At 47.6% G+C, this 12709-nt stretch overlaps 1 protein-coding gene across 2 annotated transcripts in view; it reads right to left on the bottom strand.

Annotated features, from left to right (window-relative positions):
* LOC142249725 (netrin-4-like) overlaps positions 1 to 12709 on the bottom strand; it is a 99939-nt gene that overhangs the window by 48409 nt on the left and 38821 nt on the right. Inside the window, exon 1 of one of the 2 annotated variants that reach the window (XM_075321548.1) lies at positions 6874 to 7415. The exons of the other annotated variant lie outside the window; for it this stretch is intronic. Coding sequence (XP_075177663.1) covers positions 6874 to 6928 — 55 coding nt within the window. The 5' untranslated portion in view covers positions 6929 to 7415. Of the gene's footprint in view, positions 1 to 6873; positions 7416 to 12709 lie in introns of those variants that run through there. 2 annotated transcript variants of the gene reach the window in all.

Below are 12709 nucleotides of genomic sequence, written 5' to 3'. Positions count from 1 at the left end.
ACATGCTTGGAGTAGCAAAATCAACAGTCGGGTACATTCTGAGAAAAAAGGAATTGACTGGTGAGCTTGGGAACTCAAAAAGGCCTGTGCGTCCACGGATGACAACAGTGGTGGATGATCGCCGCATACTTTCTTTGGTGAAGAAGAACCCGTTCACAACATCAACTGAAGTCCAGAACACTCTCAGTGAAGTAGGTGTATCTGTCTCTAAGTCAACAGTAAAGAGAAGACTCCATGAAAGTAAATACAAAGGGTTCACATCTAGATGCAAACCATTCATCAATTCCAAAAATAGACAGGCCAGAGTTAAATTTGCTGAAAAACACCTCATGAAGCCAGCTCAGTTCTGGAAAAGTGTTCTATGGACAGATGAGACAAAGATCAACCTGTACCAGAATGATGGGAAGAAAAAAGTTTGGAGAAGAAAGGGAACGGCACATGATCCAAGGCACACCACATCCTCTGTGAAACATGGTGGAGGCAACGTGATGGCATGGGCATGCATGGCTTTCAATGGCACTGGGTCACTTGTGTTTATTGATGACATAACAGCAGACTAGAGTAGCCAGATGAATTCTGAAGTGTACCGGGATATACTTTCAGCCCAGATTCAGCCAAATGCCGCAAAGTTGATCGGACGGCGCTTCATAGTACAGATGGACAATGACCCCAAGCATACAGCCAAAGCTACCCAGGAGTTCATGAGTGCAAAAAAGTGGAACATTCTGCAATGGCCAAGTCAATCACCAGATCTTAACCCAATTGAGCATGCATTTCACTTGCTCAAATCCAGACTTAAGACGGAAAGACCCACAAACAAGCAAGACCTGAAGGCTGCGGCTGTAAAGGCCTGGCAAAGCATTAAGAAGGAGGAAACCCAGCGTTTGGTGATGTCCATGGGTTCCAGACTTAAGGCAGTGATTGCCTCCAAAGGATTCGCAACAAAATATTGAAAATAAAAATATTTTTTTTGGGTTTGGTTTATTTGTCCAATTACTTTTGACCTCCTAAAATGTGGAGTGTTTGTAAAGAAATGTGTACAATTCCTACAATTTCTATCAGATATTTTTGTTCAAACCTTCAAATTAAGGCTGGAATCACACGAGCGTATGGCATCCGATGCGAGAGCATCGGATGCGATATGCTAATGTCCCCCGGCTCAGGCTCTGCTGCGAGCGTGAGCCGGGTGTCATGCGACTGTAACCCGATCTTGCGATCGGGTCACAGCTGTGAGGCTGAGTGCGGGCGCTGCGGAGGAGAGGGAGGGGTTAATTCTCCCATCTCCTCCACTGTCAGCCTGTGCGTAGATCGCACTGCACTGGGATAACATCCGAGTGCAGTCCGATGTATCTCTCGCATCCATTCACTTGAATGGGTGCGAGAGATACGGCTCTCGCAGACAATCGCAGCATGCTGCCGCTTTTCTCGCATCCAGAATCTGGATGCGAGAAAAGCTGACCAACAGCTCGCCCTCATTGCCTAACATTGGTCAGAGTGCAATGCGAGAATTTCTCGCATTGCACTCGTCCGATTTTCACGCTCGTGTGAGCGTACCCTAAACGTTACAATCTGCACTTGAATTCGGTTGTAGAGATTTCATTTCAAATCCAATGTGGTGGCATGCAGAGCCCAACTCGCGAAAATTGTGTCACTGTCCAAATATTTCTGGACCTAACTGTATGTGCTAGTTTTTATACATACCAGAATCACTGACATACACAGACCCATTATAATCAATGGGTCCGCGCACACATCAGTGATTTTTCACTGACCGTGTCTCCGTGCGGCGTACATGTGTGTCCGTGATTACCGCATGTCCATATTTTTCTGGCATCACTGATGTCCCACAGACCACACTATGGTGTGGTCCGTGAAAGAAGTACCAGAAAAAAACCGTACATTGAAAATAAAAAGCATTTTCAACTCACCCATCTCCAGTGACGCTGTGTTCGGCAGCTGATCTCTGCTTCTTCCTGGCCGCCTCATTACTGGCATGTATATTCATGTATGCAGCCAGAGCTGACCTGGAAGTAGCTGCAGAGGTGAGAGACAGCGGCGACCTAATGCAGCAGAGGTGGAGAGTTCAGCACCACGGACAGCAGGAACGGGGACAGGTGAGTTTATCACCATGTTCATCCTGTAGCACGGATTGCACATGCACAACCCATGTGTGCCATGAATCACGGCTCACGTGGGGACATAGGCAATTTTAACACGTCAGTGAAAAACGTCTGTTTTCACACGTCCGTACCTCCGGTACGTGTTTGGTCAGTTTCCTCACGTACCGGAGACACGGGCACATGTAGACACATTAAAATCAATGGGTCTGCGTTCAAATGCGTATTCTGCCATGGACCGTCTGTACGTGTGGAGCATACGTGTGCCTGTATGCTCCACACGTAGACATGTCCGTTTTTCTCCGGCATCACGGGTGTCACACGGAACGCAAATGGGTCACATATAACACAAATGGACCACACGGATGTGTTCCGTGTGACACGCACCAGAGAAAACACATGTGTCTGCGAGAAAAAAAAAAAAAAAAAAAACTTTACTCACCTTCTCCAGCCCTGCTGTCTCTGCCGCTGCTGTCACTTGCTTCCGACCGCCGCTCATTATGCTCATTGCATATTCACTCCACTGCGGCCAGAAGCTGCAGCAGCGGGGAGTCGGCAGGACCGGAGACCGAAGATCAGCACCACGGACAGCGACGCCAGGGACAGGTGAGCAGTTCTCCGTGTGTTATCACGGAGAACACGTGTGCCATACACACGGCTCACCGAGGGCAATATGCACCTTTGACACGTCCGTGAAAAACGTGCGTGATTTTCACGGACGTGTGAAAGAGGCCTAAGACAGTATGTCCAATGGGTAGAAATTGGTGAATCTATTTTGCAGCCAGATCCATATTCTGTGGCCATAATTTGGGAGCCCCATGAATCGCATCCTACCTACCGATATCCCCGGTGCCTATTCTTATATGTGGGGCCTGCGTGACGTCATGAAGGCATCACGTTGCATTGGAGCAATAAATAAGAGGCACAGGTGATTCAGTCAGGTAGGAGGAAGGTCACAGGGATCTCATCCGGCAACCACGGACTATTATTATGGCCGCTGCACAAGAATCCTGCAAATGGAATCACTTATCTCTACTTATGAGCTGATGAAAAATCTGAGAAATGTTTATAAATACAGGGTGGTCCAAAAGTAGGTGGATAGTATGTGTAATAGGGTTATCAAACATGGTGTAAAGTGAAACTGACTCAGTTGCCTTAGCAACCAATCAGATTCCACTTTTCATTCCTCACAGTCTCTTTAGAAAATGAAAGGTGGAATTTGATTGGTTGCTAAGGGCAACTGAGTCAGTTTCACTTTACACCATGTTTGATAACCCTATGTTCACCTACTTTTTCACCACCCTGTATATACTAAAACTTCAGTTTCCCTACCCTAAGAAAGTCCCTAGTGACTATTATAGTAAAAACTGTCAGAAGTAACGGCCTACATATTGATTGTTTCCAGCAGATGGATTTTTCCTAAAAAAGTAAAAAACAAATTCAAAGAATTAAGTTATTTATTGTATAATGACAAATCTGATTGTTGTCAGTGAATTGAAAGCTTTAAGCTTTCGTTAGAGAGGAGTGCAGCTACACAGAGCATCTCTTTGGAGGACTAACCACATTCACACCTTAGATAGCCTAAGGGGTACTTTGCACACTACGACACCGCAGGTGCGATGTCGGTGGGGTCAAATTGAAAGTGACGCACATCCGGCATCGCAGGCGACATCGTAGTGTGTAAAGCATAGATGATACGATTAACGAGCGCAAAAGCGTCGTAATCGTATCATCGGTGCTGCGTCGGCGTAATCCATAATTACGCTGACACGATGGTCCGATGTTGTTCCTCGCTCCAGCAGCAGCACACATCGCTGTGTATGAAGCCGCAGAAGCGAGGAACATCTCCTACCGGCGTCACCGCGGCTCCCGTAGGATATGCAGAAGGGAGAAGGTGGGCGGGATATTTACATCCCGCTCATCTCCGCCCCTCCGCTCCTATTGGCCGCCTGCCATGTGACGTCGCAGTGACGCCGTACGACGCGCCCCCTTAATAAGGAGGCGGGTTGCCGGCCAGAGCAACGTCCCAGGACAGGTGAGTCCATGTGAAGCTGCCGTAGCGATAATGTTCGCTACGGCAGCTATCACAAGGATATCGCAGCTGCGACGGGGGCGGAGACTATCGCGCTCGGCATCGCAGCATCGGCTTGCGATGTCGCAGCGTGCAAAGTACCCCTAAGTATTTTAATAGGAAATGTGTAATGCTTTGTGTCTCCCGCGGGGGCGCTGCAGGAACATTGAACACCTGAGGCCGGATTCTCCTGCAGACAGACACCTTTTATAACAGAACATGGGTGCAGAAGCCGGACACTATTGCAAAATATCCTAGATAGACCCTAAATAGAGATTACCTTGGCGTTGGTTTGGGGCTCTTTTGCATTGATCAATACAATGGCTAAACATCTCTTATATTCCTATTATTCATAGCAGTTATGCATATTTCAATTTTCATGTTTTTCACTTTTTCAGATGGTTCATTGTATTTTTCAGTCTTGTATTCCCATAGCAGTTTTGCTTTTCATTATTTCCATATACATTGTAACTTGTGTGCAACTCTTTATCCTATTGTACCTTTTATAACAGGACATGGGTGCAGGAGACACACTATTGCAAAATATCCTGCAGTGGGGATATGAGTAAATCTAACAGATAACACAGTGTACCACTATCGTAATGTGACTTCTGTTCTCTATTATTAGCCATTAGTAATTTTGGCATAGAAGATGCTCCATGGTGACTACTTCTTTACTTTTGCTGATCTCCACCAGTGCATTATTTACATCTGTAGGTGTGACTGATTATAGCCATTTATCTTTTATAACCCCCAGCATTATTATAAATTGCTGATTTTAGGTGTACTGGCCCTTTAAAATGGTTAAGAGCAAAGTGTAAATAATTAACAAAAATGTTTGCCATTGCTTACAATTACATTTTATTAATCAATCCCTTATATGAAAAGAGCCGGAAAAATTGGAAACAATCTACAATCATCTTCCAGGCTCTCAACGTGTCGTCCAAACATGTGCGAGATTGGAAGGCCAATTCTCTGTAATCAGTAATCTATTGCTAAAAACTGTGCAGCAGCGAGCTCTGTATCATAAGGTAAATGACTTAGCCTGAACTGGCCTAAGTTATATCCAGTATTATACTCCAGAGTTGAATTCACTATTCTGCTGGTGCAGTCACTGTGTACATACATTACATTACTTATCCTGTATTGATTCTGAGTTACATGCTGTATTATACTCCAGAGCTGCACTCACTATTCTGCTGGTGGAATAACTGTATACATATATTACATTATTTATCCTCTACTGATCCTGAGTTATATACAGTATTATACTCTGGAGCTGCATTCATTATTCTGCTGCTGGAGTTGCTGTGTAAATACATTACATTACTTATCCTGTACTGATCCTGAGTTACATCCTGTATTATACTCCAGAGCTGCACTCACTATTCTGCTGGTGCAGTCACTGTGTACATTCATTACATTATTTATCCTGCACTGATCCTGAGTTACCGCCTGTATTATCCTCCAGAGCTGCACTCACTATTCTGCTGGTGCAGTCACTGAGTACATACATTACATTATTTATCCTCCACTGATCCGGAGTTACAGCCTGTATTATACTCCAGAGCTGCACTCACTATTCTGCTGGTGCAGTCACTCTGTACATGCATTGCATTACTTATCCTGATTCTGAGTTACATCCTGTATTATACTCCAGAGCTGCACTCACTATTCTGCTGGTGCAGTTGCTGTGTACATACATTACATTACTTATCCTGTACTGATCCTGCGTTACATCCTCTATTATTTTCCAGAGCTGCACTCACTATTCTGCTGCTGGAGACATGAGTATAGACATAATATTACTTATCCTAATACACTAAGTTTCCCAGATTCCTGAATTACAAATTTATTGGCAGCGTTCAAAGAGTGGTGAGTGCATACTGGGTGACTGACAATCAATTATTCTTGGGGGGAGGGGGAAGGAATGTCAGAGATATTTTGGAGCTACATCATTACTATTTAGGAGGATATATCTGATCTGCAGTGAGACCACCATCTGATACATTATCAATACACACTCTATCTGTGGTCTGTGGGATCTGAACAGTGGAACATTCGATGATTTCCGCTGTATTGATTATGTGTCACATTTTCTTGGCTGTTACAACCAACTTGGAGCCAACTGATCTATGGAAATAGGGAAAGCTATCAAGAAGCCCTTAATAAAAATGCAATGACAGTTTGCACCCTGACCACAAGGCTGTCCATCACACAGAGAGCTGGGACAAACACATTACAGTTTCTTTGACCAAGAAGTTCTGCAACAGCTGAGTCTTACAAAAAATAAAACAAAATAAAAAAAAAATGTATATATATATATATATATATATATATATATATATATATAAAAATATATTATATATACATATAATATATCATTTTTTTAAAAAATAATACTTTAGGGAAAAAAAATCTGTATCTTAACTGGTTAGATCTGTCTATAGACCCCATTATCAATCTATCCATCACACTTATCTACATGCAAAACCCAGCAGGACTGCAAGATTGTAGCAGAAAAATAAAGTGATCTATTCTGTTCATATAGAATTGTAGATGCTATAAAATGTAATCTAATTGATTTAATTAACTGTTTGTTGCACTACAAATCCCAGGTCCACTCTCAGTGTATGATAAGATGCCCCCCTCCCACACATACCTGTGAGTGCCCCCCATCCTTACCTGTGTGCACTGAGACGATCCATTCCAGGAGCACAATGATTGTGATACCCTGCATGGCAGGAGATAGGTCCCAGATGATGGGGGTGATGATCTGATGAGAATGGCCCTGCACAGCCTGTCCCAGGCCCCAGTCTCTGCACTGAGCTCCTCAGTCAGACATGTCCAGCAGTGAGGACAGGTATTCCCATCTCTGAGGATACCTCCCTTGCCCCCTCTTATCCAGTGGATGACTCTATCTACACATGTCAACGACTCCTGCAGCTCTGATGTCAGCTTCTGCTCCACCCCTTGAAATCAGAAGATTTTTCCAGATTTTTAGTCCCAGCAGCAATAATTGGATGTATAATCCCATATATTGCACACTAGCAGATTATAAAGGGCTGTAGATTATGAATTCTAAGTGAAGATGAATGTGATCCTGATCCTATTCCTCGTCTGATCTTGACTTGAGACTCTCTGAAGATGCTCTGGTCCTCGGCTCCTTCCTCCTTGAGATGCTGAATCCTCTCTCACTTGGAGGCGGCCGGGCTGTCAATTTCATGACTCTTTCCGAGGCTGTTGTCACTTTAAATTAAATGCCCAACACGTGGATAATGACTCCGCCCACTCACTGCATGGATTGCGACGGTGCAGTGCCCTCTGCTGGACACAGATCTGCACTGCAAGCAGCTGCTCTTGAACTTCATGCCCTATTCTCAACAATCATTGCTTGCTGTCAATGAATAGAAACATTCTATGGGGTGAGAGAAATATCACATTGCACTCGCATTACATCGGTGTACCGCGAGTGCAGTGCAATTCTAACATCAGCGGGCAACGGAGTAGATATGGAGAAAAATCCCTCCCTCCCCTCCGCAGCTGTGGTCTGATCGCACGATTGGACCACAGTCACATGACACTTGCATGACACTCGGCTCCCGCTGTGGTGCCAGCATGAGCAGAGTGTCAATTGAGGACTCGCACTAATCCCCGTGTGGCCTCAGCCTTAGTTTTGTTTTAATTTTTTAATATTTTTTAAAACTGTTTTATAAAACTTTTTATTGATTTTAGTAGACTTGCTGATACACTCCGATCACTTCTGCTGATCAGAGCGATACTTCAGAATCGCTCTGATCAGAAGAAATGCTGTTCTCTTGTGAATGCCGACGCTCTGCCAGCATTCACAGGAAGCACATCATGACAGCAACAGGGGTCATCAGCTGACCCCCTGTTGTCTTTACAATCCAAGGATGCCCCTTGATCGCGTCATGGAGCCACCAATGGCGGCAGAAAATGGTGCAATCCCCGCCAGCGCACTTAGATTGCGCAGTCAGAACTTGACAGCGCAATCTAACTAGTTAACAGGCGTGGGTGCATCTTCGATCCACTCGCGCCTGTTAGCTGCACACATTGGTTGATCAGATCAGCAGATCTGATCAATGGGACAGATACGACCTTGGATGTATAAGTACGTCCAAGGTCATAAAGGGGTTAAATACATTTATTTGGGGATAAAAATCATTTTTGCACTGTAAAGCCTCTGTTTTGCACTGTCTATTGCTGGCAGTGAGCGCCTTCTGAATGATGAATTTGTATCTTTTTTTCTCTATTTGTTTAGGTGTTTTTTTTCAAGTCAGAGAAACAAAAAACCTGTAAAAGTGAAACGATGCAAAATATTTTAATGAATGTGTCGCGAGCGGAGGAGGGGACGCCGCGCTCTCCCACTGCTCGGGTCCGGCTGCCGCGGCTGCTGCGGCCTGCTGCTGCTCGGTGGCTCGAGCGATGGGCCGGATCCCGGGGACTCTAGCGGCGCTCCTCGCCCGTGAGTGAAAGGGGATTGGGATTTGGGATAGTTTATTGTCCGTGACGCCACCCACGGTTGTGGTGATTTGTTGACACCACCGCTGCTCTGTATGGGGATCCCGGGAGTGATGGTATGGAGCAGCCAGTTGTTGTGTTGCCCCTCCGTGGATAGGGGTTGGTGATCCCGGGGCCCAGTGATGAGGTGGGAGATGCAGGGCTTGGTGGGCGCAGGGACGCGGGGGCAGCGCTGTGCCTTGCGGCACTGTGGTACTCACTCAGCCTGAGACTTTGACACAGTTCTCGGTAAAACACACGGCTGGAAAGACGGTTCCCACGAACGGCTGCACTTGCTTTCCCCAGTAGGTGACGGTGACGGTCCCTCTGTCCTGCACCTATGTTGATGATGGTTGCGATGTGTTCCCACCAGTAACCCGCTCCCCGGCTTGGATATGGGCCGGAGGAGCCCTACTTTGCCCGCAGGCGCTGGCCCTGAGAAACTGGTGCCCTGGCGGTGGCGGTGTCTCTCCGTAACGGTCGGACTGTTGCCTTCAATCGGGACTTGGTTGTTGGGAGACAGACGTCCCCTTCACTGACGGATTTGGCAAATTATGGCGACTCCTAGCCTTGCCGGGGTCCGAGAGGCCCCTGCCCTGGTGCTGACTGTTCTTCGTATACTGCTCCAGACCGCCGGGCCACTACCCGTCCGCGGTCCTTCCAGCAACCTCCGAGCAATCACCCCTGCGGACAATCACCGCCGTCTGCTGACCTTGCTGTCTCTCAGCCCGGGGCACACACCCGGACTAACTTCAGGCTTTGCTACTGTCACTTTTACTCTTTACTCAAGCTCCTCTACCACTTCACTTCCTTGTACTTTCACTTCCCTCACTGTTCTACTTGTTTACTCCTTCACTTCCCTAGCTTAACTGCCTGGTTCTTCCCGCCTCCAGAGCTGTGAACTCCTCGGTGGGTGGAGCCAACCGCCTGGCCCACCCCCTGGTGTGGACACCAGCTCCTGGAGGAAGGCAACAAGGATTTTTGGGTTAGCTTAGATGTTCCTAACTGGGGTGTAGGGTGTGGTGGTGTGATGACCTGTGACCCCTGGCTTGCCCAGGGCGTCACATTCCCCCTTAGCAAAATGCAGACCGTCCGCGGGCTGCCCGTCCAACACCGGTTTTATTTTCTGTAAATGCATAAGAAAAAGGTAAAACGGTAACATATTTACATTTTATAAAATCATCCCATAACGGGAAGCACATTTCTTTAACGTTGCAAACGGTTCACGGTTACGGTTTCCGCTCTCTCCCACCCAAGCAACCTGGCCCTGATGCTGCCCCTAAAACCCAGGCAGCACCCCTTGACCCAAGTCCAGCACAAGTCACCCGAGCGGGATTTGTCCTTCCCCTCCAGAGGGTAGCCACCGGTCCCTGTGGTGGCTGGGCCCCAGCCGGCTCTACTGCGGGCCCTCCCTCCAACCTGCCTCTCTGGAGGCGGCAATACGGAAACGGTAACGGTAAACAACGTATTTACATTCCACTTAACGTTTGTGGTTGCCCTGCAAGTTCACGGGCTTGTCCATGGAAAGTTCTCCATGCAAACTTTTTAAACGGTCCCCACGGGGACAACGGTGCCGGCAACGGCCGGTTTTCCAAATCACGGTAAATCAGGTAACTGTTCGGTAATCATTTACTTATTTATCATTTTTCAAACTTTTCCAAACAAACACCTCAGTGGTGGTCCCAACGGGGACTGCTGCAGCGGGCATCCGCTGCCCTACTCCGGGTAGTCGGCTTCATCCAAGGGAGGGGGTGCAGAACCCACTCGGCTCTCCTGGCTGCCCCTTAGTTTTGCGTCCAGGGCAAACCACCCCCTCTCTCCACAGTGCCGGGTGTACTGCACAATGTCGCCCGGCATTAGGTTACGGCCGGGATGCTCTTCAGGCAGGTGGGCATTCACATCCCGCCGGGCTACAAACACTTCGGCCTCCAGGCCCGGTTCATATATAAACCCATAGCCCCGGCGGACATCAAACCGCCTCACCTGCCCCTCGTACAGTGGGCCCCGGACACGGAATGTGGCCTGGTGGAGATTCTCCTTCTCTCTAATCGCTCGGGCCACCAACTCGGCCTTCTTCCTCTCTCTTTCACCGATCTCCAGGCCCAGCGGTACCGGCTCCCTATCCCAATATGGCGCTGCTGCGAGCTCCGGCGCACGGGTCGGGCCCCGCGGGACATTCTGGACGCTGCCCACTGTCAGGGATCTGGGCGGCGGGTCCCGCGGTGTCTTGGCCTTGGGCGCTGCCTTACAGCAACAACCCGGCGCTACCTCAGCCGAGGTGCGGGGTATGGGTTCAATCGGGACTTGGTTGTTGGGAGACAGACGTCCCCTTCACTGACGGATTTGGCAAATTATGGCGACTCCTAGCCTTGCCGGGGTCCGAGAGGCCCCTGCCCTGGTGCTGACTGTTCTTCGTATACTGCTCCAGACCGCCGGGCCACTACCCGTCCGCGGTCCTTCCAGCAACCTCCAAGCAGTCACCCCTGCGGACAATCACCGCCGTCTGCTGACCTTGCTGTCTCTCAGCCCGGGGCACACACCCGGACTAACTTCAGGCTTTGCTACTGTCACTTTTACTCCTTTACTCAAGCTCCTCTACCACTTCACTTCCTTCTACTTTCACTTCCCTCACTGTTCTACTTGTTTACTCCTTCACTTCCCTAGCTTAACTGCCTGGTTCTTCCTGCCTCCAGAGCTGTGAACTCCTCGGTGGGTGGAGCCAACCGCCTGGCCCACCCCCTGGTGTGGACACCAGCTCCTGGAGGAAGGCAACAAGGATTTTTGGGTTAGCTTAGATGTTCCTAACTGGGGTGTAGGGTGTGGTGGTGTGATGACCTGTGACCCCTGGCTTGCCCAGGGCGTCACAAATGCAAATTTCAAAAATGATTTTGAAGCAAAAAAGAATAATTTGTCCCCAAATGTGAATAACCCCTCTTTAAGGGTGGAATGACAGGTGCAGGATATAATGCGGTTTTAATGGGCTTTTTAGTGATTTTTGTTTTGTAAATTTGACAAAAAATAATGAATTTTCAAACAGGAAGGTAACGCATCTAAGGCTATGTGCGCACTAGAGCTTTTTACCCACGGATTTACCCGCGGATTTGCCGCGGAAATTTCTTGAGAAATGTCTGCAATCTTTGTGCAGACATTTCCCAGCAAATTCTATGGTAAAAAAAAATAGCTGTGCGCACTGGTGCGGATTTTTCTCAAGAAATTTCCGCGAGAAGAATTTCTCGAGAAACTTTCTTGAGAAAATGAACATGTCCATTATTTCCGCAGGTACCCTGCGGATTTCGGCAGTACAGCCTGCAAAAATCCGCAGGGAACCACCCGCGGGAAAATCGCGGCAATTCCGCGGCTATTCCGCGGCTAATCCGCAGCAAATCCGCATGCGGATTTGGTGCGGATTTTTTCCGGAGGTCCGGAAATCTTTCACTCCCAGAAGTTTCTCAAGAAATTTTCTTGAGAAACTTCACATTTCTAGTGCGCACATAGCCTAAGGTTATGTGTCCACGGGAGAATGTAGCTGCGGATTTTTCTGCATCAAAATCCGCACGAAATCCGCTGTGGAAAAATCCGCAGCATGGGCACAGCATTTCCAAAATGCCATAGAAATGGCTGGGAAGTGCCTGAGCTGCAGATTTTCGGGAAATCCGCGGCTTTTCCGCGAGAAATCCGTGGCAAAATCTGCGCATTTTTTCCGCAGCGTGGACACATAGCCTAAGGCTGCTTTCACACATCAGTTTTTTGGCATCAGGCACAATCTGGTGAAAAAACTGATGCGACGGATCCGTCACATCAGTTTTTTCCATCCGTTTCTTCCGTTTTTCGACGGATCCATTGTGATACTGAGCATGCTCAGTTTAAAAAAAAACGCAATCCGTCGCTGTATTGCATTTTTTGCCATATTACGATGGATCTGGCGCCCAAAGGCTTCCATTATACAACACGCCAGACGGCGCCGTTTTTTTTGTTTTTCACCAAAAAAACTTTACTTTTT

The sequence above is a fragment of the Anomaloglossus baeobatrachus genome, chromosome 8 (assembly GCF_048569485.1).
Source record: "Anomaloglossus baeobatrachus isolate aAnoBae1 chromosome 8, aAnoBae1.hap1, whole genome shotgun sequence".
NCBI lineage: Eukaryota > Metazoa > Chordata > Amphibia > Anura > Aromobatidae > Anomaloglossus > Anomaloglossus baeobatrachus.
Note: the sequence above shows the minus strand (reverse complement) of the source record. Positions and strands in the feature narration are given on the sequence as shown.